This window comes from Stigmatopora nigra, chromosome 15 (assembly GCF_051989575.1).
Source record: "Stigmatopora nigra isolate UIUO_SnigA chromosome 15, RoL_Snig_1.1, whole genome shotgun sequence".
In the NCBI taxonomy this organism is placed as follows: domain Eukaryota; kingdom Metazoa; phylum Chordata; class Actinopteri; order Syngnathiformes; family Syngnathidae; genus Stigmatopora; species Stigmatopora nigra.
The window spans coordinates 6,953,566-6,977,165 of NC_135522.1; the positions used below are offsets into that span (position 1 = coordinate 6,953,566).

Consider the following 23,600-nt stretch of genomic DNA (forward strand, 5'->3'; position numbering starts at 1 on the left):
GAAAAAAAAGCAGGCCAAGGTTACTGGCACAAAATCCCAAAATGTCAGACGATACACAGTGACACGATTTAGTGTCAGATATGAAGAAAATATCGGCATTTCTTTTCTCCTGCTGTCATTTTGAGTTGATTACTCTCGATATCCTGTTTGATTCTTTGGCCAATATTTGCATAATGTGCACAATGTCCCGGCTACTCTTACGAAGAAGCAGGTCAAGCAAGATAATGAAAGATAAAACATGGTTATAGTTCATGACACTCACTCTGTTCATGTGCAGAGTGGAAAATCCACAAATATTCAAACAGTTAGTCTATTCACAAGTCATTTACAATCCACTCCCAATTGGGTCCCAAATACATTTAAACCTACATTTTGTACCTAGTACTTATTTAAGTGACCACTTATTCATGTTGACTTCTACTCTTTTATTATATTTACACATATGTATTGATATTTTGTTATCATTTTGTCTTATGATTTATTGATCATGTTTGTTTGTTTGCTGTTATTTGTGCACGTCGTGGTGAAGCTTTAAATCTCATTACTATACTTGTATCATGACAATATATAAACGCACACAATACAATTATACCTACATACTTTACTACTGGTGTCCACAAGACGGCAGTGTGGCATACGAGCTGCCCTGGTGTCGCACTGACGACTGTACGGCAAAGAAGAAGTCGAGAACCGAGAGCGCCTGAGCTAATGCATCAACCGGCAAAAATAAGCAACATTTAGAAGGTTCTATCATTTTTTTCTTTATCGATTTTCACGTTTGTGTGATACAATGTAAGTCATGTCAGTGGGCATGTCAATTCATAACTTTTTAAATGCACATTTTCGGGATTTCTTCTGTATTTTGGGGGCGTATTGTCACTCGAACCTAGCATAATATAATAGCTGAAAGACAAGTGTCATCATTTTCAGGATAATATTTGTATATGATCTATTTAATAACAATATCCACTTAAACGTTGGATCTCACTTTGTCTAAGTAAAGTAGATTTAAAAAATATATATTAAATTGATTGTATGCCATAGACACCCATCTCGTTTAAACTGGGAAAGATCATCTTTCACTGAAAGAAAATTAATTTGTCCCTCCCAGTCAACATGGATTGGACGTTTAGTGCCGTCAATGATAGCTAATGAGTTTAATTACTGCCATGTAATAGTTAAAAATCTAATCCTATAATTGAATGTTTACCTATGCACTCAGATCATAGGAAGACAGCCCCGCCCCCAACAACATGAGTTGTATTTAGTTAACGTCGCAAGATGTCGGCGGATACCAAGATCGCCGAGCTGCTCACCGAACTCCACCAGCTCATCAAACACACACAGGTCAGCTCACATGACAATGTCTTGGCGAATGTCATGGAAATGACTTGACAAACGTGTGTTTTCAGGAGGAGCGCTCGCGCAGTGAACACAACTTGCTCAACATCCACAAAACTCATGAGAGGATGCAGACGGAGAACAAAAGTCAGTGTACGGAATTGCCTCGTCTCCTGCTGATTCACATCATGTCGAATGACATTGCCCTTGTCATTCCGCAGCGTCACCATACTACCGCACCAAGCTGAGAGGACTTTACACCACCGCCAAGGCTGACGCTGAGGCAGAGTGCGGGTCGGTTTGCAGCCATGGTGTGCTTGCATGTGAATGTGGAAATATTTTGAAATGACATTGTCATTTGTTGTCCAGGATCCTTCGTCGTGCATTGGACAAGATTGCAGAGATCAAGTCCTTGTTGGAAGAGCGAAGGATTGGTACGTATATGCCCCGCCCCCAAAGGTGTTTCCTTCCGCTAACTGTGCTGTTTGTCCGTTGCAGCCGCAAAGATGGCAGGAGTTTATAGCGACAGTGATCCACCCCGAAAGACCATGCGGCGGGGCGTCCTCATGACTCTTCTCCAGCAGTCGGCTATGACGCTGCCACTATGGATTGGCAAACCGGGCGAGAGGTACTGCTTGCAACGTGATATTTTTCTGTTTTGAATATTTTAGGGAATTTCACATAAGGTGCTATGACATAGTTACCAAGGTGAAAAATCAAAATGACTACAAATATATCATTTAGAAAACAAATTTAGACTCAAATTTGGCTGTTTTTAAAAAGTTAATAGTTCCATCCAAAACTACCATTTTTTTCCCAGAAATTCTGGTTGTGACATCATAACCAGAATTGATGATCATTCACAACTTTATAGAAACATGTGAGGAATGCGTAATGATGCTGCTTCTTTGGATCTTTGCAGCCCACCGCCTCTCTGCGGTGCCACCCCTGCCAGTGGTGACTACGTTGCAAAGCAGGGGGACAAAGTAGCGGCCAGGGTGAAAGCAGTAGACGGGGACGAGCAGTGGATACTAGCCGAGGTGGTCAGCTACAGTCATGCTACTAACAAGTAAGACATTTTTTCTCTCTCTGGACTCAGTTCTGCAAACAGAGTGAATTGACTTCTTGACTCTGATGACCCACTCGTAATATCACCGCTCCACTTTCAGGTATGAGGTGGACGACATCGACGAAGAGGGCAAGGAGTGAGTATGCGGACCGCCGGAAGCCCCACCAGATGCTAACATAGCTTTTTCCCCATCAGGCGGCACACGTTGAGCAGGCGGCGCATAATCCCGCTGCCGCAGTGGAAGGCCAATCCCGAGACGGATCCCGAAGCGCTCTTTGGCAAAGACCAGCTGGTGCTCGCTTTGTACCCCCAGACCACGTGCTTCTATCGCGCCCTCATACACGCTCCGCCGCATAGGGTCAGTGCACAAGCCACACACACACATACACACTCACACGGTTTGTTTTTGCACTTTTTTCAGCAAAATAAATATTTTTAGAGTGCGCAAAGCCATTGTATTAATGGTTTATATGTGTTTGGTTTTGGTGCAGCCCCAGGATGACTACTCGGTGCTGTTCGAGGACACTTCGTACGCCGACGGCTACTCGCCGCCGCTCAACGTGGCGCAACGTTACGTCGTTGCCTGCAAAGAGAACAAAAAGAAATAAAATGAAAGAAAATTAACTGGCCCGATTGTCCGGGGATCTCAAGTGTGGAGAGAGACGTCGCATGCGTCTGGAGCTTCATGCCGCACCTGCTGGTTAATAAATGAACTGAAATCTCTCAAGGAAGCTTTTTATTCTTCCTTATGAAATGTGTGTTTGTGGAATATTTGTAAAACATTAAAAAAATATTAAAAATGAAATTGCTTTGTTTCTTTGTGGTTTGTGTTTTTTTTTCTTCTATTTGATGGATTCATTTCTTGAAATCTCCTTTCACCTGCAATAAGCAAAATGCTAGAAACAACATTTATGTAAATGAGGAAAAATCTTTGCTATGAAAAATGTATTTGCAGCCATAATAGTTAGGATCCTGAAACTTGCGCTTTCGAGCTTGGCCGCCAGAGGCACACCACGCCTGGCCATGCAACTATATAACACAGTGGTCTTTATTTTTTATTCAAAAGCAGAGATTTAGAAAAAATGATAGTCAGTCATTTGACTGTACATTTTTACTTCTCGAGTTGATACATATTTTTTAAGGGCTTGGTTCTCCCACATCGTGGTATGTATTTCTTTGTCTGATTGGCTCGAGGAGGCACGTGATGAGTTGTCATGTGAACCGATGACAGGAAGTTGACGGAAAAGAAGGATCCAAATGTCATATGAGAGTTTTTACGATCGCGGCAAATTTATGGAGAAATAGTAACGAACTGGGCGTGAAGATCACCACTAAAGAAGGAAAATAATATTAAACGACGACATGTCTGTGTAATTGCTGATGGGGCAAGATTAAACCAGAAGTGGACATCAGCCTCTGAGTCATCGCATTTGGAGGTAAACAAGAAATAGCCTGCCCAATTCTCACGTTTTGTTTTGCGACGATTGTCCATAAAGTGACCATTTGATCAATTTCACTATTTGATCATGCAACTGCGCTTACTTCTGTGTGTTTATATTTGAATGTATGTTGTTTTCTCGGTCTTGCTGGCTTGTGATGGGAATGACGTCCCACGTGATTGCTTTTGATGTGCTTATTTTTGCACTGTTTACAAATGCTCACGTGACTAACATTCAACTGAACATAGGGCGGGGGGTCATGACTACCAAGTACTATCCCATCTCCCATTTTGATAGCATTAGTCTTTCCTAACTATATAACATGTGAAAACTCATATTGTCAGGCAGAAAATGAAGCGATGAGTGAATGATTGACAGTTGTTGGGACAACTGCTTTCTGGGAGGAAAGTGTTCAATCAAGCGAAACCTAAGCCCCGCCCACCTCTGATGCAACTCATCACTTGGTAACTTCAGGACCTCAGGCCACTTCAATAGGTACAGCTGCTGGTTGAACTACTACTAGCCATTTATCCCCACTACTAAGACTCACTTGTGTTATTTACAGTAGTACTACTGTTAACCCTCTAATGGCTGGAGGATGTCCCCATGACTTTCTGTTCTTGTCCCGGCAATCAGCGGCCGCCATGTCTGCGGACCAGTCCGCGCCATTTCTGTCTGATGACAGCGAGGTGGAGGCGGAAGAGGAGGAACAGCAGGAAGGCGCCCTTTCGGAGGAAGAGCCCCGCAGTGGCGTGGCCCCCGTGCGCGCTTTGTTGACTGTATTCATCTTGTGTTTCATCAACCTGCTCAACTACATGGACAGGTTCACCGTCGCAGGTATGTGCACGTTCCCACCTGCGAGCGCGCCAATTACGCTAAAGATGTCACCCAACCACCAGGTGTTCTCCCCGACATCGAGAGTTATTTTGCAATCGACGACAGCAAGTCGGGTCTTCTCCAGACGGGTAAGAAGATGTGCAGCTTCCACTGCAGCATGACTCCTGTGCCATATGCCTATTTTCTGCCAAATCCAATAAGGCGCTGACATATTTCTCCATTTTTTTGCAGTTTTCATCTGCAGTTACATGTTCCTGGCGCCGCTCTTCGGCTACCTCGGCGACCGCTACAATAGAAAGTTAATCATGAGCGGCGGCATCACTTTCTGGTCCATTGTCACATTCGCCAGCTCATACACGCCTAAGCAGGTAAGCCATGCCTAGGGCGCCTCTACTAATGTTCCTCCACCTGGTGCTCGCTGGTGTTTACCACTATTGCGATGTCCACATTGCGATGTCCACATTTCGATGTCCACATTTGGATGTCCACATTTGGATGGCCACATTTGGATGTCCACATTTGGATGTCCACATTTGGATGTCCACATTTGGATGTCCACATTTGGATGTCCACATTTGGATGTCCACATTTGGATGTCCACATTTGGATGTCCACATTTGGATGTCCACATTTGGATGTCCACATTTGGATGTCCACATTTGGATGTCCACATTTGGATGTCCACATTTGGATGTCCACATTTGGATGTCCACATTTGGATGTCCACATTTTGATGTCCACATTTTGTTTTGTCACCAGCACTTCTGGGCGTTGCTGTTGACGCGCGGTCTGGTGGGCGTAGGTGAAGCCAGCTACTCCACCATCGCGCCCACCATCATCGCCGACCTTTACGTAAAGGAACAGCGCACCAACATGCTATCCATCTTTTACTTTGCCATCCCCGTGGGCAGGTAATGTCGTCAGCAGTCGCACTTCTCCAACTTCTCCACGTCACTCATTCTTTTTCCGCAGCGGGCTCGGATACATCGTTGGCTCGCAAGTTAGCAACGTCACCAAAGACTGGCACTGGGCTCTCAGGGTACGTGGCGGCCCGCACCGCGTTTATCCGCCGTAGTCTGAGCACCCTAAACCACTCCCACAGGTGACCCCAGCGTTAGGACTGGTCGCCGTTCTACTGCTGGTCTTGGTGGTGAAGGAGCCCAAACGCGGCGCCGTGGAGGCCAGGGCTGAACACGAGCTTCATCAGGGCAGCTGGATCAATGACCTGCGAGCGCTCGTTAAAAAGTATGCACGGTCCGGCCTGTTCCGCGTCGAGCCAAATTGAATGCCTTCTTTTTGGTTTCTTTCCACAGCCGCAGCTTCGTCCTGTCCACGTTGGGCTTCACGGCCGTGGCTTTCGTTACGGGATCGCTGGCTCTGTGGGCGCCCACGTTCCTTCTCAGGGCGGCTGTGTTTGCGGGCGAGCGCGCCCCCTGCATGGAGGCTCACTGCTCATCCTCAGAAAGGTAGGAATCCAGTCGCGAATTCTGATTTTTTATTTTTTTGTTGACTCATAGAAATCACTGTCTGCAATTGGGAGGCACTTAGTTCATTAAAATGAAGGGAAAAAAATCAGTAATTTGCTTTTCCTCATTTTATTTTTATTATTTTAGTATGCATTAATATCTATTATGTCATTCTAAAAAATGATATAGAATTACTATATACATTTACAATAGTACAACAGTAATCTTTACGTTTTCTTGAAGAAAAAAGGAGATAATAGTGCCATCTTAAATGACCAATGTCCCTTAATAGGTTAACAAGTCCCTATTTATTCACATGACATTGTTGTCAAATATTGATGTAAATATTGATTTGCATATTTCATCCGCAGCCTGATCTTCGGCGCCATCACGTGCGTGACGGGCGTGTTGGGCGTCGCGGGCGGCGTCCAGGCTAGCCGTCTCCTCCGAAGCCGAACGCCACGCGCCGACCCGCTGGTGTGCGCCGCCGGCCTGCTGCTCTCGGCGCCCTTCCTCTATCTCGCCATCATTTTGGCGCAGGCCAGCACGGTTGCTACATACGTGAGTGGAACATAAAAAAAACAAGTAATGAAAACATGAAACACTGACAAAGTTTAACTCTGTTTCTGCAGGTTTTTATTTTCCTGGGCGAGACTTTCCTATCCATGAACTGGGCCATCGTCGCCGACATCTTATTGGTCAGTGACATTCGGACGTTTTTCCCCAAAAGCTCCTCCCCTCTCATACTTTGTCATTGTCTTTCAGTATGTGGTGGTTCCCACACGGCGCTCCACGGCCGAGTCGCTTCAAATCGTAGTCTCGCATCTTCTAGGAGACGCCGTCAGCCCTTACCTCATTGGCGTGGTGCGTACGCCATCAGCGCCAAAAGTCAACACCCCGCCCCCTTTTACATTTGACTATTTCAGGTGTCCGACTCGCTGAGGGGGAACACGGACTCGTTCTTGCGGCGTTTTCGCTCGCTCCAGCTTTCGCTGATGCTTTGCGCCTTCGTGTCCGTGGGGGGCGGAGCCTTCTTCCTGGCCACCGCTCTTTTCATTGAAAACGACCGACGCCGCGCCGAGAACTTCTCGCCGGCGGGTGAGATAGCGGCCGCGCGCTAACATGATGACGTCACGGCTGAAGTGTTGGCATGGTTTTCAATGCTGACAAGTATATTGATAGTTATTAGATTTATTATCATGAAACATCGTTAACCTCAATTTTTGTCCTTTTTTTTGCTTCTCAAAGGCAAATACTTTCTTAATTTCTGTTTTTTCTTATCATTTTTAATCAAAGAATAAGTGTCAATACAGATGATATTCTTGATTGAATAACAACAAAAAGCTAAATATAGTTTAAATTAATGTTCTTTACCTTTTTTTAAATAGAAAGGGGTAAAAATCAAACATTCTCCTTTTAACTCCAAAAAAGGCAAATATAGTCAGTTTTAGTTTAATTTTGCACCAAAAATAGCAAAAAATATTAAAAACAATGCCTCACTTCTGTAATAGTAGTAATATTAATGCCCAATGGCATTGTTTTTTTTTCCTTTGAAAGAATTTACTATTAGGATTGTTGTAATCCCAAAAATTGACCAAAACCCTCAAATGACGTGCGATATGACATCCAACTTCAAACGACCTCGTCACTCACATGTGGCTCAATGTGTCCACAGATGACCAGCCCATCACGGTACCCAAGAGTGGACGCTCTGCTCGCGTTCCCGTGTCCAGCGTTCTGATTTGATGGCACAGGATTTGCCGTATTGCTACTTTTTTTACCCCCCCCCCCCCCCCCCCGCCCCCAAAAAAATTTGGACGTGACAACAGAACTGAAGAGCAAAGAAGACGATCTCCTTCTAAACTCAAATGACTGTGTTCAAATTTTAACCAAGTCTTTTTTTAGGTTACTAAAGTTTTTTTGTTCTTTTTTTAGCAGTTATTATAATCTTATTACAGTCTAGTGCAGGGGGGTGTCCAAACTTTTGCTTTCAAAGACAACTCCAAGAACCAAAATAATGCAAATTGATAAGGATATGCCAAAATAACTTACCGTATTGTCCGGACTATAAGCCGCACATTTTTTTTCTTAGTTTGGATGAGCTTGCCACTCACTCTGACCGTCAACAGCTTGTTATTTTGTGTTTTTTAGTTATGAAAAATCTGTTAATATGTTATATTAACAGGTGCTTATTTTGTCTGTTGTTCCCTATTTTTCATTAATTTAACATATATTTTAGTATATAACTTCATATTCCGGCATCCAGAATACAAAAGGCAAATACATTGTTTAAGTGATTAACTCATTTGTTAATACTGAGAACGACAATGCAGGCTGAATTTAAGCTTCTTATGCTGGCCATATATCATGATATTTTCATTATTTGCTGTGGGCTAATAAAAACTGGATAACAGGCCGGAGTTTGGACCCCCCAGGTTTAGTGTCTGGAGTTATCATGCGGCGCTTTAATGTTAATCACTTGCTATCTGGTCTGAGTCAACTTTAGTGATTCAATATGTGTTATTTACTTCTATTTTCTCATGTTCTGTTTGCTGTTTTCAAAGAAATGCAGTCAAAAAGTACATATGTTCCCTATTGGGGACAAAAGCCAAGTTTATTATGATTTTAATTTGGACTGGGAGGCCTGGCATATATATATATATTTTTAATTGCTTCAATTTCTTTGTTGTATTTTATAATTTTTTTTATGGAGTTATTGCCGCTTATCCTCACAAGGGACTCAGGGGTGCTGGAGCCCATCCAAGCTTAAGTATGTGCAGTTGGTAGCCAAGAACTGTGAGACGAACTTGCTAACCACTTCCCCTAACATGTCTCCTCATTTGAGAGTAAACTGTAATAATTTGTACTTTATGTTTAAGATAACTCAGAATGAATAAAGGGATTACTACTGCCTAACTTGCGATGAAACTGAAGAGTTGATTAATAACAAAGGTCACATGCAATTTCACATATGTTAATTGATATTGAATTCCAGGTGCTTTGGCTAAATGCACTCTTTTTGAAAGGAACAACACAGTCACCTCTAGAGCCAGCCCTTGTTAATGTGATGGTAGTTTTCTTGACTTGGGATGTTTTGTTTTGACTTGTAGTCTTTCATGTGATATCTGCTCATAGTGGAGCAGTCTGTACTTATCATCCTCAGGTGGTTTTGTCGTTGGTGCCCCCCCCCATCGCTCGCGTGTGGTTTCCTGTGTATTGGCGTGAACCACGAGCGATGGAGTCTTCCTGCCAAGATGGCTGAGGCCGATTGGGCGAGTGTGGCAGGAAGGGGGCGTGCTCAAGTCATCGTCGGGACAGACGTCGAAATGACAATCGGACGTGATCCAGGCTTTTTGCTCCTGCATCTGACCCCGAATGGTCGCCTGAGACAGCGAAAAAGACGCTCTCCACCCCAAAAGGTTTTGTCTTTTCTTTTTGTTGGCTTCAAATCTTTGAATTGAGAGCATACCATTTGCTCTCCAAAAAAATGTTTTTTGTGTCAGTTTTGCCAATTGAGGGTAAAAATGAAGTATTTTTGGTCTGTTTTTGAAAAGGCGGATGAAAGTCCAGAGTCCACGGATCTCCTCAAGTGGTCATGAACATTGACGGCAACACCTCGCTGCTTTTTGGCATCTTGGCAATGGGCAGTGGGGCTCTTCTGGCTTCACTCTGTCTTCACTGCAGAAAACAAAGACCCCCCAGTATGCACCACCAGATGACTTCTACCGATACCATTGTTCCTATTAGAATAATACACTTTAATTGCAGTTTTTCTAAATCTTCTGCTTGCTTTTTCCAGTTTCCACCCGGGAAGCCAGCGACTGTGATGACTACATTGAGTAAGTAGCATACCTGTCAATCCCTTATTATTGACTCCAATTCCTCTTATTAAGCAAAAATAACCCATACAAATGTGAGGTGGCACATATTTACTCACATAGGACACACTTAAGTTAGTTTTTTTTTTTCTCATGTAGGTCGGCCCGTTTCTGGCTGGTCCATCGACGTAAGTTGCTATAAAGCTGTTAAACTGTGTTTAATTAATTTTAAGTTTGCATGAAATAAAATGAAAGAAATTAGTTAGTTTTGAGGGTTCTACTACATGAGCTAATATGTTCAGGTTACATTCATTCTGGTTGATCTTTGTCAGTCAATGAGTTGAGTACCACCGATCCTTTGCAATTTGCAGATCAGACAACAGCACGCATGAACCCCAACCTGAGCTTGGCACCTTTGTAAGTTGAGGCCTTTTCCTTTGTTTTTGGAACATTTGTTACCACATTTGTTCTCCCGTCGTCGTCATGTCAGCGTTCCCGCTTCGGCCGGCAACAATCCGCCCAGCAGAAGGTCTCAAAGAGTGCCCACGGAAACCGGTGAGTTACAATACCGCAAAACTTGGATGAACTGCTTGACAAAAAAAAGATATTGAGAATCTATCTTCTTCTCTAGACAGTAACCACAGCTACCAAAACTCCCACAATGGTCAGTTACATTCCCATCAGTCTTAATGCTTTTGGTCTTCTTCTCTTGATTTTTTTGGACCTTTCCTAAAGTAATCTTATCATCACCAAAACTTTGTACTTACCAAAAATATTCCAAGGTTGTAGTCTTGTTAATTTCTTCCCAAAACTCCTGTTTTTCAACAAACAAAACCTCCATTCAAACGTTAGTTTTTGTTTCTTGCCATAGAAGCTGACCTCCGAGAAGCGTTCAACAGGGACTACTTGTAAGTCCTTCCCACCCAAGATGCCTCGGCACCCCTGTTTTGACGTCTGCTCATTTCTACAGGCTGGTGCTACCGCAAAATGAGGTTTCCGCTCGCCATCCCAGCGGAGCGTCCACTCCAAGTTCAGGTATTGTTTTTCGTTGGCCATCTCTCCTCTGGCTGACGGATGCCACAAATTTAAACCCTCCTTCTCCGTAGCAGGTCAAATGCACGATTACGAGAACGTCCAGAGCAGCTGCGCACGACCGTCGCAGTCAGGTCGCAAGACTCGGACGGACACCAAATGGACATCCGATTATATCCTGACTGTCTTTGTCTAAAACTGTTGGTCCTCCTCAGATGATAGAGAATACCTGACTGTGATTGGGCCTCCTCAATCAGGTAAGTTTTTAGGGGGGCTGTGGCCATTCCATTAATTGACTGACATTTTGGTCTTTTTGTACTTTTTGTTCTGGCAGAGACGTCAACGTTGTCATCTCAAAGCGACGAAGAGGACTACAGCGATGTTGGCGTCGTTGGAAAATACGTCAATCAAGCCAGACGCTCACAGGTGATGTCATCCAGCCCACTGTGTGATTGGATGGGGTGAAGGGTTGGAACGGGAAAAACAGCAGGATGGAGCAATTTGCTTTTTCTCCCTTTCTGTTTAAATGACATGACCTGAGAATATTTTGTTCACTAGTTGAATTGAGAAAATAAGTAGTAAATAAACTTTGTAGTCTTTTGAATTATGAGGCAACAGGATTTTTTTTACTAATTGGAATATAATTGCACGCACAAATAAGGGAGAATGAAGTTTAACAGTAGGACAACTTTGATTATTTGATATTATTATACATCAAGTGAATAATGCTTTTGAAATCCAAAATCATGTAAAAAGGAGACTGTCAAAAATGCTTTTAATATCTCATCATGTTTAATGGTGAACACCTGCAGTTTTGAAAATGTGAATTGCTTTGATGGACTCCTCAAATGACGTGAGGGGGCATAGCCTCCAGTTAGATGTGTGTCAGAGCTCCTCCTCTTTTCCCCCCACCCTCTGTTGACGGGGAACCCCCCCTCTTGGCCCTTGAGCATCCCAGCGGTGGTGCTGCGGGCCCCTCCTCCGGGCCCGTGGTGCACGAGCCGCCACCGCGTGTTTGTCGAAAGGATGTGACGAAGAATGGCTCCCTGTTTGGCGAAAAGTCAGTGATGTGGGGTTGTTCTCCGAGGATAGACGGAGTGTGTCCAGGTGGTCGGAGATAGCGGCGTGATGCGGCGGGGGGCCGCCGCCACCGCCACCTCTCCCAGGACCCCCGGCGTGAGCGTGGCGTTTGTGGGCCCGGGGCTTCCAGCCCGATTGAGCGTTTGTTCGCTGCGTGGGTGCAAAACGACGTGAGGGAGGAGGGAGCTCGCAAGTGGCGGGGGGCGGGGCTTCTACGACGGGGGGAGGAGGTAGCTGTAAATGGATGGATGGAACTTTAGCGATTTAGCACAAATGGCGGATTAGCTTACTAGCTTGTCGTAATGATGGAGGAGATTTGACATGTTCGGTTCGCTACACTTTTGTGACATCAACTTTAAGTCATTTGCTGTACTTACCTCGTTAGTGTGTATGAGGAAACGATTGGACTCCTCCTCGGGATCGATGACGCCTCCTCGACAACGTTGCCTTTCCAGAACCTTTTCCAGTTCCTTCCACTTTTGTCGAAAGTCAGAGCAGATAGCGGCGTCCAGCTGTATGGCGACCGACACGTTAGTGGCAGTTTGTCGTTTCATAGACAGCTTTACGGACTCACCTCGGGTTGCTGCTGCGGCGCGTCGCTGGCCATCAGCTGATCCAGGTCGTAGGTCAGAGGCTCGCGGCAGACGGGACAAGCCACTGTCAGCTCCTGCAAAAGAAGATTTGGGCTTTGGATTACTTGAAAAAAAATTGTCTTCACTGTTCATCAATATTAGACAATCAAAGATTAGCTCAACTTTGAATTGATGTTGTAAACACACCTGATTCTGTACGATTGTTTTGTCCTCCGCCATCTCTCGTCGGCGGAGTCCGTTCTCTTCTTCCGAATGCCCGGCGTATCGACCTAGGCAGTGCGAGTGGAAGTAGTGATAGCAGCGCGTTTTACTGAACGCTTCTCCCTCCTGGACAGTCAAACAAGGAAGTGTTAACACCACAATAAAGGTATTTTCTGGTAGTTCTGAGCAAAAAAGAAAAGTGGAATGCCACCTTAAAGCCATAGAGGCAGATGACGCAATTGCCGTGCGGAATGTTGCTTTCCGTCAGGATTTCTTTGGCTTTCTAGAAGAAGAAAAAAAGCAAAAATTGTGGAAAATGTTGAACTTCTTATTGGGGGGTCAAGGTGAAGGTAGTGACCTCAATCAGCTGATACAAGACGGGTGAGCCCACGTATGACTCTGCTTCATGTTCAAGACTCTGTTGAAGGCTGCAAATCAACAACATCATCATTATGTTTATTATCATCATCAGTAAATGCAAGTTTCTAAATCTGATTTAAAAGGACAGACAACTGATCATTGCTTTATTTTATGTGGACAGTAGACCAAAAAAACTTGGGGAAAGTGGTTCACAGGGTTTTTGTGAAACGTCACCTGCTGAGCTTGTCATCAGAGAGTCCTCTTGTGTTGTGAATGGAGATGTCGGGAGACGAAAGCGGATACTGAACACAATTGGGGGAACAAGTCAGCAATGTGGCCGAACGGGAATATTTAAAGATGGAGACACCTGTTACCTGCTCATCCAAAGTCAACGTCAAGCCCAGTCGCACAAACTGGGATCCGTAGTCTTCGGCTGTGGATGGGTACAGAACCAGACTCACCTCACAGTGCCTGGAAGATAGAATAACCTGTTATTGAGATTTTGAGTTGATCGCAATCGTCATCGTGATGTTTGCTACCTATCTCTCGTCCTGGAGACCTGCAGGTCATCCAAGTAGATGGACTGGAGGACTTCAATCTCACATAGAACTCTGGTCAAAAAAGAGGATGAAGAGTGGATGATTTAAGATCACCCAAATCATTTGTATAGAAAAAATCAGTCTGACAAACCGTACTAACAAAAAAATAATTTAACAACCTAAAAATAATCTGAGTTGAAATATCATTTTCCTGCTGTCAAATCAGTTAGCTTTAGCCTGCCAGCGCAGACCTACTGCGATCTCACAAATTCAACAATAGTTTATACATATCAAAAACGAAACAACAACACCAAACCGCTAAATGTCATACAATTTGAAGGTTTTTTTCCTTAAAACAAGTTGTGCACAAACTCACTCGCTCTGCGTCGCCGCCATGATTGTTGTTTGCCTCAGGAGTCTGGATATTTGTTCTACGCTCTTTTGTTTACAATACTTAACTCCTCGTGGAAGTTAGCGCCCCCTAGCAGGCCAGCGACCCCTTGTCTTTTTTTTTTTTATAACAAACAATTGTTAAAATCACCTCTGGGGGCACTACTGTGTCCGTCTCCGTCACTAATTTGCATCTAGTCAAACGAAGAAGCAAAAACGGAGAAAAGTCATATGGGATGGTGAAGCAATGTTGTGGTCACTTCAAAACAACGCGATCTTAACGTAGCGCCACACAAAGTTCAGGTTTTTTACCGATCTCACATTTGCAATCATATCGCTACCGTATCGTGTCAAAATGGAGGAAGTTGTGATGGAATCCGCTGAATTTTCTCCCTGCGAAGCCGAGCTCAGGTTAGCAGAAGCTTGGGAAACTGTCACGGCAACTATGGTGAGTACTGATGGGGCGATCGCTGTCCTGCTAGATCGGACGTATATCTCCGTCAATGGCAGCTAACGTGTGTATGTGTTTGTAGATGTTAACGGGCTGCGGGGCCGAAGATGGGAAGCTGTCAGCTTGCCTGGAAGTGTTGTGCTCTGAGGGGGCCGCGGAGCTTGTGGCGAGTTGGCTCCTAGAGACCCTGCAGATGCGCCTATCATCCACCGTTGTCCCCGAGTTTTGGGCCCGACTCGAGCAGGTGGAGAAGGAAGAGGAGGAGAAGGCTCGCATTCGGATTCTCCTCACTGCTTTCCAGGCTTTGCTGGAAAGCCTGCGGCCCTTTCTCTGTATGTTGAGTGCACTTCTTAAAGATTAAATTTTTTTAGTTAGGAAAATATGGTACTTATTAGAAAATTGTAAGGATTTTCATGGTCCTATATACAATTACAGTTCAATGTAGAAAATATTTTTTTTGGTATTGTGGTAAAATGGCTAAAATCACCTTTCTTTTAGTGGCTTTGGATCGTCTGGGGGCGTGGCAAAGCGAGTCCCCAGAAGATCTGGGCGGGGCCCAAGTCAAGAATAATTCCCTCCGCGAACGCGCCTTCACCATCATCAGGGGGCTCCTCCTCTTCCCTCCGTCGCAGCTCCTCCAAGAGCGAGTGCTGGACTTCTACGGCAGGACTTTCTCCATCTACATCAAGCACCAGGGCCCCCGGCTGGGTCCCGAAGGGGCCCTCTGCGGCGGCTGCGGGGTCCCCGCCCAAGACTGTTGGTGTCAGGAGGCTCTCCAGCACGTGCTGGAGCTCAGCCGCATCCTGTGAGTGCCAACGCCGACGGCGAATCGGGCTCTGGAGGATGTGTTTTGATTTTATTTCTTTATTTGCAGGTCCGGGTTGGAGCTTCTGGAGTGGGTGAGCTGCGACGCCATCACGGCCATCCTTCACCGACTCATCGAACAATGGCTGGAGCAACATTGCCGCGGGGAATTCGAGAGGTCCTTCCTGGATGACTTTCAGGAGGTAATCAATCGGTTTTAAACTGACTGCAAAACTGAAAATAACCAATGCACAGTAAGAGAAGCGAGAAAATATGGTAGTTTTCATTCAAATCGCACTCTTGTTGTCCGTAGTGGTTGGAGCTGGTGGTGGGATGGCTGGGTCAGGTGTTTTCCGGACAGGGGGTCTGCGATGTGGTGGCCGGCTCGGCGTTGAAGCGCTGGCGCTGTCACATGCATCAGTTCTTCTGCAGGATCTACGTCAACATGCGCATTGAAGAGTTGTTTAGCATCATCAGAGGTGAGTTGTTGCATGCAGGCCACTGTGCGGCAAAACTAGCCCAACAAACAGGATTCTCTCGCAGACTTCCCGGAATCCAAAGCCGCCATCCAGGATCTGAAGTTCTGCTTGGAAAGAACCAACCAGCGGCAGCAGCTCCTCACTTCCCTCAAGTCCACTTTTGAAAATCGCCTGCTGCACCCTGGTGAGTTGATGCTCTTTTTAAATAAATTAAATACTTTTTAAATGTAATATTCTTTCACTTTTATTGACAGTCGCTAAATTCTAACTAAAAACTACAAAAAAATCAATAAAGGAAATATTAATAGTATTAATATAGTAAAGACATTTTTTCTTTAATTTTTTTTCACAAAATAATTCTAAAAATTATTTTGTATGATTTCTTTAAAAATTAATACATGCAAGATCATTTCTTTCATTTAAAAAACGTTTTTTTTTATTTAAAAAATCTCAATATCAACAAATTTATCTCTGTATTAATTCAAAACATTAAAACACTGTTAGCTCGTTGCATCCTTATAACAAGTGTCCTCTCCTCAGGTGTCCACACGTCGGACATCCTCACTGTTTACATCTCGGCCATCAAGACCCTGCGGGAATTGGACCCGTCTATGGTGGTCTTGCAGGTCGCCTGCCAGCCCATCAGGAAGTACCTCAGGTCTGTGCCACACACACACACACACACATATACACGCGTGGGCAGCTCGCCGTCAATCCTCCGTCTCAAACGTGTCTCCGCTCAGGACCCGCGAAGACACTGTACGCCAGATCGTGGACGGCCTGACGGGCGACGCGGTGACGGGCTGCGCCGACCTGGCGTCGGAGCTTTCCCGAGGCGACCCGGTCACACTGGAGATGCAGGACAGCGACGAGGAAGGCGGAGACCCCGAGGGCTGGACCCCGGACCCCACTGACGCCGTGGCTGGTAGGTCCTCCCACGTCTTTCTCCCTGCCGTCCCGCCTCGTCAACCTCTGTCGTTTCAGACAAGTCGGGCTCCAAGCGGCGCTCGTCGGATATCATCAGCTTGCTGGTGAGCATCTACGGCAGCAAGGACATCTTCATTAACGAGTACCGCACCGTGCTGGCCGACAGGCTGCTTCAAATGCCCAACTACAACACCGCCAGGTATGCGCCAAAGTTTTTTCTTTCCCAATGGCGACGAAAGCAACATTGTTTTTGTCACTTCTGCAGGGAAATCCGGAACGTGGAGCTGCTGAAACTTCGCTTCGGAGAGTCCCACATGCACTACTGTGAGGTCATGCTCAAGGTAGGAAAAATAATAATATCCACAGTCCAAATTGCTATGTTATCTTGTCGTAATCTACATTCATTTCCATGTAAATCCCAAAGAAACATGGGCTAAATTATTGTAATAATAATTGCAGGACATGGACGACTCACGTCGCATTAACGGCAACATCTGCGAGGAAGAAGAAACGGCACCCCGAGAAGAAGGGGCGGAGTCGGCGCCCGCCCCATGGCTGTCGGCCATTATTTTGTCGTCTGAGTTTTGGCCCAAGCTCAAGGATGAGAAGATGGAGATGCCGCCGGTGGTGCAACGCGCCACTGAAACCTACACACGCAGATACGAGAAGCTCAAGGTGACCAATTCAATATTTGCCATTGCTTTTTTTGTACATACTTGACATATTTTGGGCCAATGCGCAGTTGCTTGGATGCCAAGCAGTCACAAACAGGTTAGTTGACAATTGACATTCAAAAATAATTGCATCAATTTTATAATCATTTAAGTATGACATTTGAATATTTGTAATAAAATAAGTTGAGTCATATATACACACAAATACACACATATACTCATATATATATACACACATACTCTTATATACACATACTCATATATATATATATATATATATATATATATATATATATATATATATATATATATATATATATATATATATATATATATATATATATATATATATATATATATATATATATATATATATATATATATATACACACATACTTATATATATACACACATACTCATATATATACACACATACTCATATATACACATATATACTCATATATTTATACATACATATACATATCGCACATATACATATAGTACATATACATACACATGCACATCAGAATACAGTATTCCCTCAATTTTTGCAGTTACTCCCTTTCATAACCTGCTCACTACATATGAAAACTGATTATGCTTTATTTGTTAATCAGGCCATGAGGACGCTGAGCTGGAAGCCTCAACTGGGCACAGTCACGCTGGACGTGGAACTGGAAGACCGCACCGTCAGCGACGTCAACGTGTCGCCCCTGCACGCCGCCATCATCCTGCTCTTCCAGGACAAAAGTGAGCCTCCCCCGTTCATTCTTTGCTTTTGAGCGTCGAAGATGCCGGTTCTGACAAAGCGGGCGCGTCTCCAGGTGAGTGGAGCGCGGAGGAGCTGAGCGCTCAGCTGGGCGTATCCACGGAGGCGGTGCACAGAAAGTTGGCGCTGTGGCAGCAGTGGGGTGTCATTCGCGAGGAAGGTGGCGGACGCTACGCCGTGCAGGAGAGAGCGGCCGCCTGCAAGGATAAGACGGAGCGCGGGGGCGCCGTGGTGGTGGACAGCGACGACGAGCGCGACTCCAACATTGCCATGCAGACGCAGCAGAAGGAGGAGAAGATGCAGGTAAAAAGGCCTTTCTTTATTTTGGTTTTCAGTGGTAATTCAACACATTCAAAAAGACTCAATACCCATTTAACTGAAATTTAAAAATGAACAAATACTTTTTATTTAATAAAAGGCTTTATGGAGGGCAATTGGAGAAGGTTAAGTCGCTTGTGCTTGTGTGTCGCCAGCTGTTCTGGGCCTACGTGCAGGCCATGCTGACCAACTTGGAATGCATGACGCTGGAGCGCATCCACTCATTGCTGCGCCTCTTCGTGGCCACGGGACCCGTCGTCACCGAGATGGATGTGGGCGAGCTGGAGGCTTTCCTGCAGAGGAAAGTGTCCGAGCACCAGCTGCTCATGTCGTCCGGCATCTACCGGCTGCCCAAGAACGCCTGAGGGCCCGGCACGGCAAGGTAGCATTAAGATGACTTTGAATAACTGGACATTTCAAAGCTTTTTGGAACGTGAAGCACGAAGCTGATTGACTAGCGACCTGAAATCTTTTTGGGATTGAAGGAGCCTGTCTGTGTGACAGGAGGCCGAGCACCGAGACCTGTATTTCAAAGCAGCTGTCAAAAAGTTAAATGTGAAACCAATTGTTTTTGATTTAAGACTTTATTGATATGTTTGCGAGGTAACCGCTTTTTTAAAAAAAAAGAAAAAAAAGGAAAAGAAAAGCCACGGGTTCACATGTTAGTGTCCATTGCTAGTTTGTGGTACAGTAAGTGCAAATAAAAGTGTTGTTCGTCTTCCATCTTTGTCCACTCATGAGTCCAAAAACTGGTCGCTGCCTTCAGGTCCATTTTTATCCCAGGTGAGGAATGTTACTAAGTATATTTAATCTAAGTTTGAATTATTTCATATTTTAGATGAGTTGAATTAGCGTATTGGGTCAGTTCTTCTGGTAGCATGTCCGCATATCTACTTAAAGGCTAGTATTTTTGGTGTGTGGCCCTAGATGGTTGCGTCAGGTAGACAGAAGAAGAAGAAAAAAAAAGTAGGCATTTTTAACAACACTTCTTAGCTCTCTTCCGGCGATCTCGCTCCCGATGCGCGTTGATGTTGACCGTGTCCTTTTCGCGCTCGCGTTCTCGCTCGGCGCGGCTCTGGCTCTGCTTCTTGGCCCGCAGGACGGCGTGGGTGAAGGCCATGAACATCTGCACGTGCACAAGAAGGCGTCTCACTTGACTAGACAGGAAAAAAAATGATAGCAAAAAAGTTACATACCTCTTCCACGTTGATGTTGTCCTTGGCGCTGGTCTCAAACACGCGTACTCCAACCGATTCGCCGAAGCGCTGCGCATCCTGAGTGTCCACTTTCTTCCGGGCTGGATCATCATTTTTGTTGCCCACTGAAATGAAGATTCAATGAAAGTCCTAAAATAATTCAATTTTGTTTCCTGCATTTTTCATCGCTCATGTCGATGCGGCACGACGAACTGACCTAGAATTTTGCAGACGCTATCGCAATTCTGAGTGATTTCGTTGAGCCAGCGCTTAACATTGACAAACGATTCCGGATTGGTCACGTCGTAAACGATGATGACGCCATGCGTGTTGCGGTAATACCTGCAAGATGAACAAAAATACATAAATACTTCAAAGCTATAATTGTGCCTGTGCCTCGGTGGTACCCCAAGATACACCATGAGATGGCCTATCCAAATGCATTGAGTAGACAATACTTCAACCCAGTTTCGTCCCACAATGAGGTTGAAACAACAGAGGAAATTGAGCTCCCTCGTGGTGTAGGGGTTTGCTCACCTGACTGCAGTACGGGCAGACGTGGGTTTGATCCCCGCTGGTGGCATCAAAATTGTGACTGCATGGTTGTGGTATGGAAGATAAGTGAATAGATATTTCTTATATCATATATTTTAGACTCCTATTACTCTAAAATACTACTTTCATTTTAGAGTGACTAGTGGGTGACTGGTGACAAGACAGTTGTGAGAGTCGCACACATATGCCCATGTACACACATATGCCCATGTACACACATATCCCCATGTACACACATATCCCCATGTACATACATATCCCCATGTACACACATATGCCCATATACTCCTATATGCCCATATACACATATATGCCCATATACACATATATGCCTATATACACATATATGCCCATATACACATGGGTTTATATATATATATATATATATATATATATATGTGTATATTTAAAATCTTTTCGATTTTCTGCTAACCTAAACATTCATATCTTGAGGTACCACAAGTAGGCACAAAGACACAAAATATGAAGGAAAAATAAAAAAGCGTTGTCGGGCACTCACGTGGACGTGATGGTCCTGAACCTCTCCTGTCCGGCCGTGTCCCAGATTTGCAATTTGACGCGCTCACCGTCCACGTCCACTGTCCTTATCTTGAAGTCCACACCGATAGTTGTGATGTAACTTCCTGCGGCGAGGAGAGCAATCGACATGAACTCATTATGAATTGACCAGTGATCAATGGGCGGGCTAGCGGCGCCCAACTCACCGGAGAAGGAATTGTCGGCAAAGCGGAGCAGCAGGCTGCTTTTTCCGACATCTGCAACGACAAGAAGACGAAAAACACATCAAACGCCAACGCGGACGGCCGAACGGAAACGTGAGAAGACGCACTGGAGTCGCCAATGATGAGCAGCTTGAAGAGATGATTGTAATCCTTTGCCGCCATTCTCAACGGAAGTCAAATTTAGGAATTGGGCAAATGCCGCCCCTCCTCACGCCAAGAGATGAGCACTTGACTTTGAGAAGATAAAGAAGATGGCAAAAAATAAGGGGACACATTTCATAAACAACTTCAAATGAATCAAATGACATGCAATTGTTGACCAGGAAATAGCCCAATCCCCTTTATTTTGACCATTTTAGGGGTCAATGCTCCCAGGATATAAAGAAAATGTACTTACTTCACTTATTTACTGTGTCCGGCATCGTGTTGCTTTTCCGTCTCAGTGGCTGAGTGACGGGCAACTACAAGATGTTCCTGTACAAGACAAGTTCCATGATGAAGGCATTCAGGAGCCTCGTGAAGGTCTACAAATTCTGTGGTCTTCTTCTGCCACACGATTCCCGCTTCCAAATAAACTGAAATTAAAGAACAGACCTTTTGTCTAAATTCAAATCTTTACCATAGAGAAGTTATTATTTAAACCATTGTATACTATTCTGCCACGCCATAGACTGGATGAAAATAAATGAAAATTATACATACAATATTAATCAATCGAACTGGGCCGTCATAGTGTTTGAGTGTTTTGACACTATTCTGAGAATGAAATAAAGGGTTTAGCACACTTTATATTTAGAAACTTGTATATGAATGTAAGCACATTTTGAGTCGCAATCATTGAGAACAAAGCCAGCGTGTCATTCCTAACAATGAAAGCATTGTTCAACTCCGTTATTTTTTTAAGAATAACTTTTTTAAATCTTTCTATCTTTAAATAATAATTTTAATACACTTTCACCAGTTTATATTTCTCACAAAATTAAATAGGAACAATAACTCTGGAAAGTTTTCACGTCGGTGATGAGTCCGTTACAATAGAGTTCGAGATATAAGTAAATTCTCACTAAACTTGTTGACCCCAAAAATGTAAATTGTGTAAGTCATTACGTTGTAAATATGACGTTTTCATATTTGCGTTTTAAAACTGAGCAAACAACTACTAGATAAAATCAAGCCTAAGAGTTTCGTGGGAACGTGAAGGCAGCATCACGGACCATAGATCACGTGATCAGGCACAACACATCAATTCAATGTATTTTTCAAGGATATCAATTCTCCAAAAATGTACAAATACAGTAAAAACACTGGTTTTAAAGATGCTAACGTGATCACGGCTGCTGGCTAGCACTGCTGTACACAATATCGAATCCACTACAACAGTAACGTCACGACTCAACACACCTTCCGGAGTGTAGCCAAACTTCATTCTGTTTTAAACCAAAAACGGTTTTAATTACTTAATAAAACGTTTTAATTGATACTCTGGGCCCAGATGTATCCTTTCTGCGTCAACACTCCGTTCATATTAAGTTGTGTACGTTTTAAAACATTCTTGTCCACAATTTCAACATGTCACCAGAGTTTTAACGCCGCGATTGCTGCAATCTTACTGAGTCATGAACGGCGACGAGAAACCGAAAGCATTCCATTCGCCATCAAAGTCAATAACAAAACTCTAAATTTGTTATTAATTTTAATGGAGGATGTACAAGTAGTCAACAGCGTTTATATGTAGGACTTTGGAAGTGTTTGATGTCCGCAGGCCAGAAACGGACCTGACGCGGATTTATGAAACATAAGTCATCTAAATACGTCAAACTCACTTTAGATGAGCGTTGTCTGCTCGTGTCAACTTGTTGGATTTGGTAGCTTCTTCCTCCGATAGCGGAGAATAAAAAGATGAGCGTTTCAACGAGAAATAATTGTTGTTGGTCGACCACACCTGATGAGCCGATTTCAGCATCACGCGATGCTTTCAATGAACCTCGGATAACACGCTATCAGAAGACAGACGTATATATATAGTAGTATTACATGTACTACTACAAACTAAACTCTTGTTCCCCGATTGTCATATTAATAGCTGATAAAATTAGCATCAAATCTTGTCAATTTATTTGATATTGGCAATCCTTGGCACATTTGTTTTGCTGCAATTTCATAGATTTGATGCATAATAAATAGCCTGTCAAAAAGTACACGGATATGAAAGTATCACTTCTTTGTCATAGATGGCCTAGATACCCTCCCGTTTTGAGTACCATATTTCCCATTGTATATTCATACGTCCTACCATTTATTGCATATTACATCATGGCACGAGATGTCCAATCGAATTTTACTGTTAATGCAAACTAGATACAATGAATGTTGCGAGTTTTACGGGTACATGAAGGCAGCATCACATGCAGAAAGCATCAAATCAATGTATTTCAAGTATATTATACTTTGAAAATACTTGTTTTAAAGATGCTAAGGTGGTGACAACTGTTGGCTTATACTGCTGTATGAAAACAAGG

The 23,600-nt window shown here is 44.0% G+C and overlaps 6 protein-coding genes across 9 annotated transcripts; 4 read left to right on the forward strand and 2 right to left on the reverse strand.

The window, feature by feature from the left end:
- Positions 1-607: 607 nt before the first annotated feature.
- Positions 608-3,215, forward strand: sgf29 (SAGA complex associated factor 29). Of its 3 annotated transcripts, none has more exons than XM_077734513.1 (10): positions 608-744; positions 1,223-1,347; positions 1,413-1,494; positions 1,563-1,635; positions 1,711-1,775; positions 1,840-1,969; positions 2,264-2,410; positions 2,511-2,546; positions 2,606-2,768; positions 2,902-3,215. In XM_077734513.1, exons 2-10 carry the CDS (start codon positions 1,282-1,284, stop codon positions 3,016-3,018), a joined length of 879 nt encoding a protein of 292 aa, XP_077590639.1. In that variant the 5' UTR covers positions 608-744; positions 1,223-1,281; the 3' UTR covers positions 3,019-3,215. The 3 variants fall into 3 exon arrangements, with proteins under 3 accessions (XP_077590639.1, XP_077590641.1, XP_077590640.1); XM_077734515.1 differs by having other exon boundaries at positions 1,413-1,488; XM_077734514.1 differs by having other exon boundaries at positions 663-792.
- A 411-nt stretch (positions 3,216-3,626) lies between these two features.
- spns1 (SPNS lysolipid transporter 1, lysophospholipid) lies at positions 3,627-7,944 on the forward strand. 2 transcript variants are annotated; one of them, XM_077735251.1, is made up of 14 exons: positions 3,627-3,846; positions 4,194-4,344; positions 4,486-4,686; positions 4,749-4,814; positions 4,918-5,054; positions 5,446-5,597; positions 5,659-5,725; positions 5,789-5,931; positions 6,000-6,152; positions 6,524-6,713; positions 6,785-6,850; positions 6,918-7,016; positions 7,079-7,250; positions 7,828-7,944. In XM_077735251.1, exons 3-14 carry the CDS (start codon positions 4,494-4,496, stop codon positions 7,896-7,898), a joined length of 1,509 nt encoding a protein of 502 aa, XP_077591377.1. In that variant the 5' UTR covers positions 3,627-3,846; positions 4,194-4,344; positions 4,486-4,493; the 3' UTR covers positions 7,899-7,944. The 2 variants fall into 2 exon arrangements, with proteins under 2 accessions (XP_077591377.1, XP_077591378.1); XM_077735252.1 differs by having other exon boundaries at positions 4,198-4,344.
- A 1,556-nt stretch (positions 7,945-9,500) lies between these two features.
- Positions 9,501-11,606, forward strand: LOC144208927 (uncharacterized). The gene is made up of 12 exons (XM_077735019.1): positions 9,501-9,571; positions 9,707-9,853; positions 9,952-9,991; positions 10,130-10,158; positions 10,342-10,387; positions 10,461-10,525; positions 10,602-10,634; positions 10,842-10,878; positions 10,941-11,005; positions 11,077-11,136; positions 11,218-11,259; positions 11,337-11,606. Exons 2-12 carry the CDS (start codon positions 9,748-9,750, stop codon positions 11,465-11,467), a joined length of 654 nt encoding a protein of 217 aa, XP_077591145.1. The 5' UTR covers positions 9,501-9,571; positions 9,707-9,747; the 3' UTR covers positions 11,468-11,606.
- Positions 11,607-11,761: 155 nt separating this feature from the next.
- On the reverse strand, positions 11,762-14,223 carry rnf25 (ring finger protein 25). Its single transcript, XM_077734699.1, has 10 exons — positions 14,152-14,223; positions 13,776-13,847; positions 13,611-13,707; positions 13,471-13,538; positions 13,235-13,304; positions 13,088-13,159; positions 12,862-13,002; positions 12,657-12,749; positions 12,460-12,594; positions 11,762-12,316 (listed from the first exon to the last, which is right to left on the reverse strand). The coding sequence occupies exons 1-10, from the start codon at positions 14,169-14,171 to the stop codon at positions 11,888-11,890; spliced, it is 1,197 nt and encodes a 398-aa protein (XP_077590825.1). The 5' UTR covers positions 14,172-14,223; the 3' UTR covers positions 11,762-11,887.
- Positions 14,224-14,350: 127 nt separating this feature from the next.
- Positions 14,351-19,308, forward strand: anapc2 (anaphase promoting complex subunit 2). The gene is made up of 14 exons (XM_077734838.1): positions 14,351-14,613; positions 14,699-14,948; positions 15,115-15,421; positions 15,491-15,623; positions 15,734-15,899; positions 15,964-16,083; positions 16,440-16,557; positions 16,643-16,824; positions 16,884-17,025; positions 17,092-17,167; positions 17,286-17,501; positions 18,118-18,250; positions 18,325-18,572; positions 18,743-19,308. The coding sequence occupies exons 1-14, from the start codon at positions 14,521-14,523 to the stop codon at positions 18,950-18,952; spliced, it is 2,394 nt and encodes a 797-aa protein (XP_077590964.1). The 5' UTR covers positions 14,351-14,520; the 3' UTR covers positions 18,953-19,308.
- On the reverse strand, positions 19,208-23,071 carry LOC144208814 (ras-related protein Rab-35). The gene is made up of 8 exons (XM_077734839.1): positions 22,905-23,071; positions 21,479-21,656; positions 21,189-21,313; positions 21,064-21,114; positions 20,859-20,982; positions 20,001-20,125; positions 19,784-19,908; positions 19,208-19,713 (listed from the first exon to the last, which is right to left on the reverse strand). Exons 3-8 carry the CDS (start codon positions 21,241-21,243, stop codon positions 19,564-19,566), a joined length of 630 nt encoding a protein of 209 aa, XP_077590965.1. The 5' UTR covers positions 21,244-21,313; positions 21,479-21,656; positions 22,905-23,071; the 3' UTR covers positions 19,208-19,563.
- Positions 23,072-23,600: the final 529 nt, after the last annotated feature.

What these genes read in the sequence shown, in the direction of transcription:
- sgf29 (XM_077734513.1), top strand. Translation starts at nt 1,282, where the DNA reads ATGTCGGCGGATACCAAGATCGCCGAGCTGCTCACCGAACTCCACCAG. An exon ending in AGCTCATCAAACACACACAG is followed by an intron (nt 1,348 to 1,412) that starts GTCAGCTCACAT and finishes GTGTGTTTTCAG; the next exon opens with GAGGAGCGCTCGCGCAGTGA. An exon ending in GACGCTGAGGCAGAGTGCGG is followed by an intron (nt 1,636 to 1,710) that starts GTCGGTTTGCAG and finishes TTTGTTGTCCAG; the next exon opens with GATCCTTCGTCGTGCATTGG.
- spns1 (XM_077735251.1), top strand. Translation starts at nt 4,494, where the DNA reads ATGTCTGCGGACCAGTCCGCGCCATTTCTGTCTGATGACAGCGAGGTG. An exon ending in GTCGGGTCTTCTCCAGACGG is followed by an intron (nt 4,815 to 4,917) that starts GTAAGAAGATGT and finishes ATTTTTTTGCAG; the next exon opens with TTTTCATCTGCAGTTACATG. An exon ending in CGAGAACTTCTCGCCGGCGG is followed by an intron (nt 7,251 to 7,827) that starts GTGAGATAGCGG and finishes ATGTGTCCACAG; the next exon opens with ATGACCAGCCCATCACGGTA.
- LOC144208927 (XM_077735019.1), top strand. Translation starts at nt 9,748, where the DNA reads ATGAACATTGACGGCAACACCTCGCTGCTTTTTGGCATCTTGGCAATG. An exon ending in CAGAAAACAAAGACCCCCCA is followed by an intron (nt 9,854 to 9,951) that starts GTATGCACCACC and finishes TGCTTTTTCCAG; the next exon opens with TTTCCACCCGGGAAGCCAGC. An exon ending in GATTGGGCCTCCTCAATCAG is followed by an intron (nt 11,260 to 11,336) that starts GTAAGTTTTTAG and finishes TTGTTCTGGCAG; the next exon opens with AGACGTCAACGTTGTCATCT.
- rnf25 (XM_077734699.1), bottom strand. Translation starts at nt 14,171, where the DNA reads ATGGCGGCGACGCAGAGCGA. An exon ending in CGTTGACTTTGGATGAGCAG is followed by an intron (nt 13,539 to 13,610) that starts GTAACAGGTGTC and finishes AATTGTGTTCAG; the next exon opens with TATCCGCTTTCGTCTCCCGA. An exon ending in AAACAATCGTACAGAATCAG is followed by an intron (nt 12,750 to 12,861) that starts GTGTGTTTACAA and finishes CTTCTTTTGCAG; the next exon opens with GAGCTGACAGTGGCTTGTCC.
- anapc2 (XM_077734838.1), top strand. Translation starts at nt 14,521, where the DNA reads ATGGAGGAAGTTGTGATGGAATCCGCTGAATTTTCTCCCTGCGAAGCC. An exon ending in CTGGAGCTCAGCCGCATCCT is followed by an intron (nt 15,422 to 15,490) that starts GTGAGTGCCAAC and finishes CTTTATTTGCAG; the next exon opens with GTCCGGGTTGGAGCTTCTGG. An exon ending in CCTGCTCTTCCAGGACAAAA is followed by an intron (nt 18,251 to 18,324) that starts GTGAGCCTCCCC and finishes GCGCGTCTCCAG; the next exon opens with GTGAGTGGAGCGCGGAGGAG.
- LOC144208814 (XM_077734839.1), bottom strand. Translation starts at nt 21,243, where the DNA reads ATGGCGGCAAAGGATTACAATCATCTCTTCAAGCTGCTCATCATTGGC. An exon ending in GCTCATCATTGGCGACTCCA is followed by an intron (nt 21,115 to 21,188) that starts GTGCGTCTTCTC and finishes TTGTCGTTGCAG; the next exon opens with ATGTCGGAAAAAGCAGCCTG. An exon ending in TAGCGTCTGCAAAATTCTAG is followed by an intron (nt 19,909 to 20,000) that starts GTCAGTTCGTCG and finishes TCTTCATTTCAG; the next exon opens with TGGGCAACAAAAATGATGAT.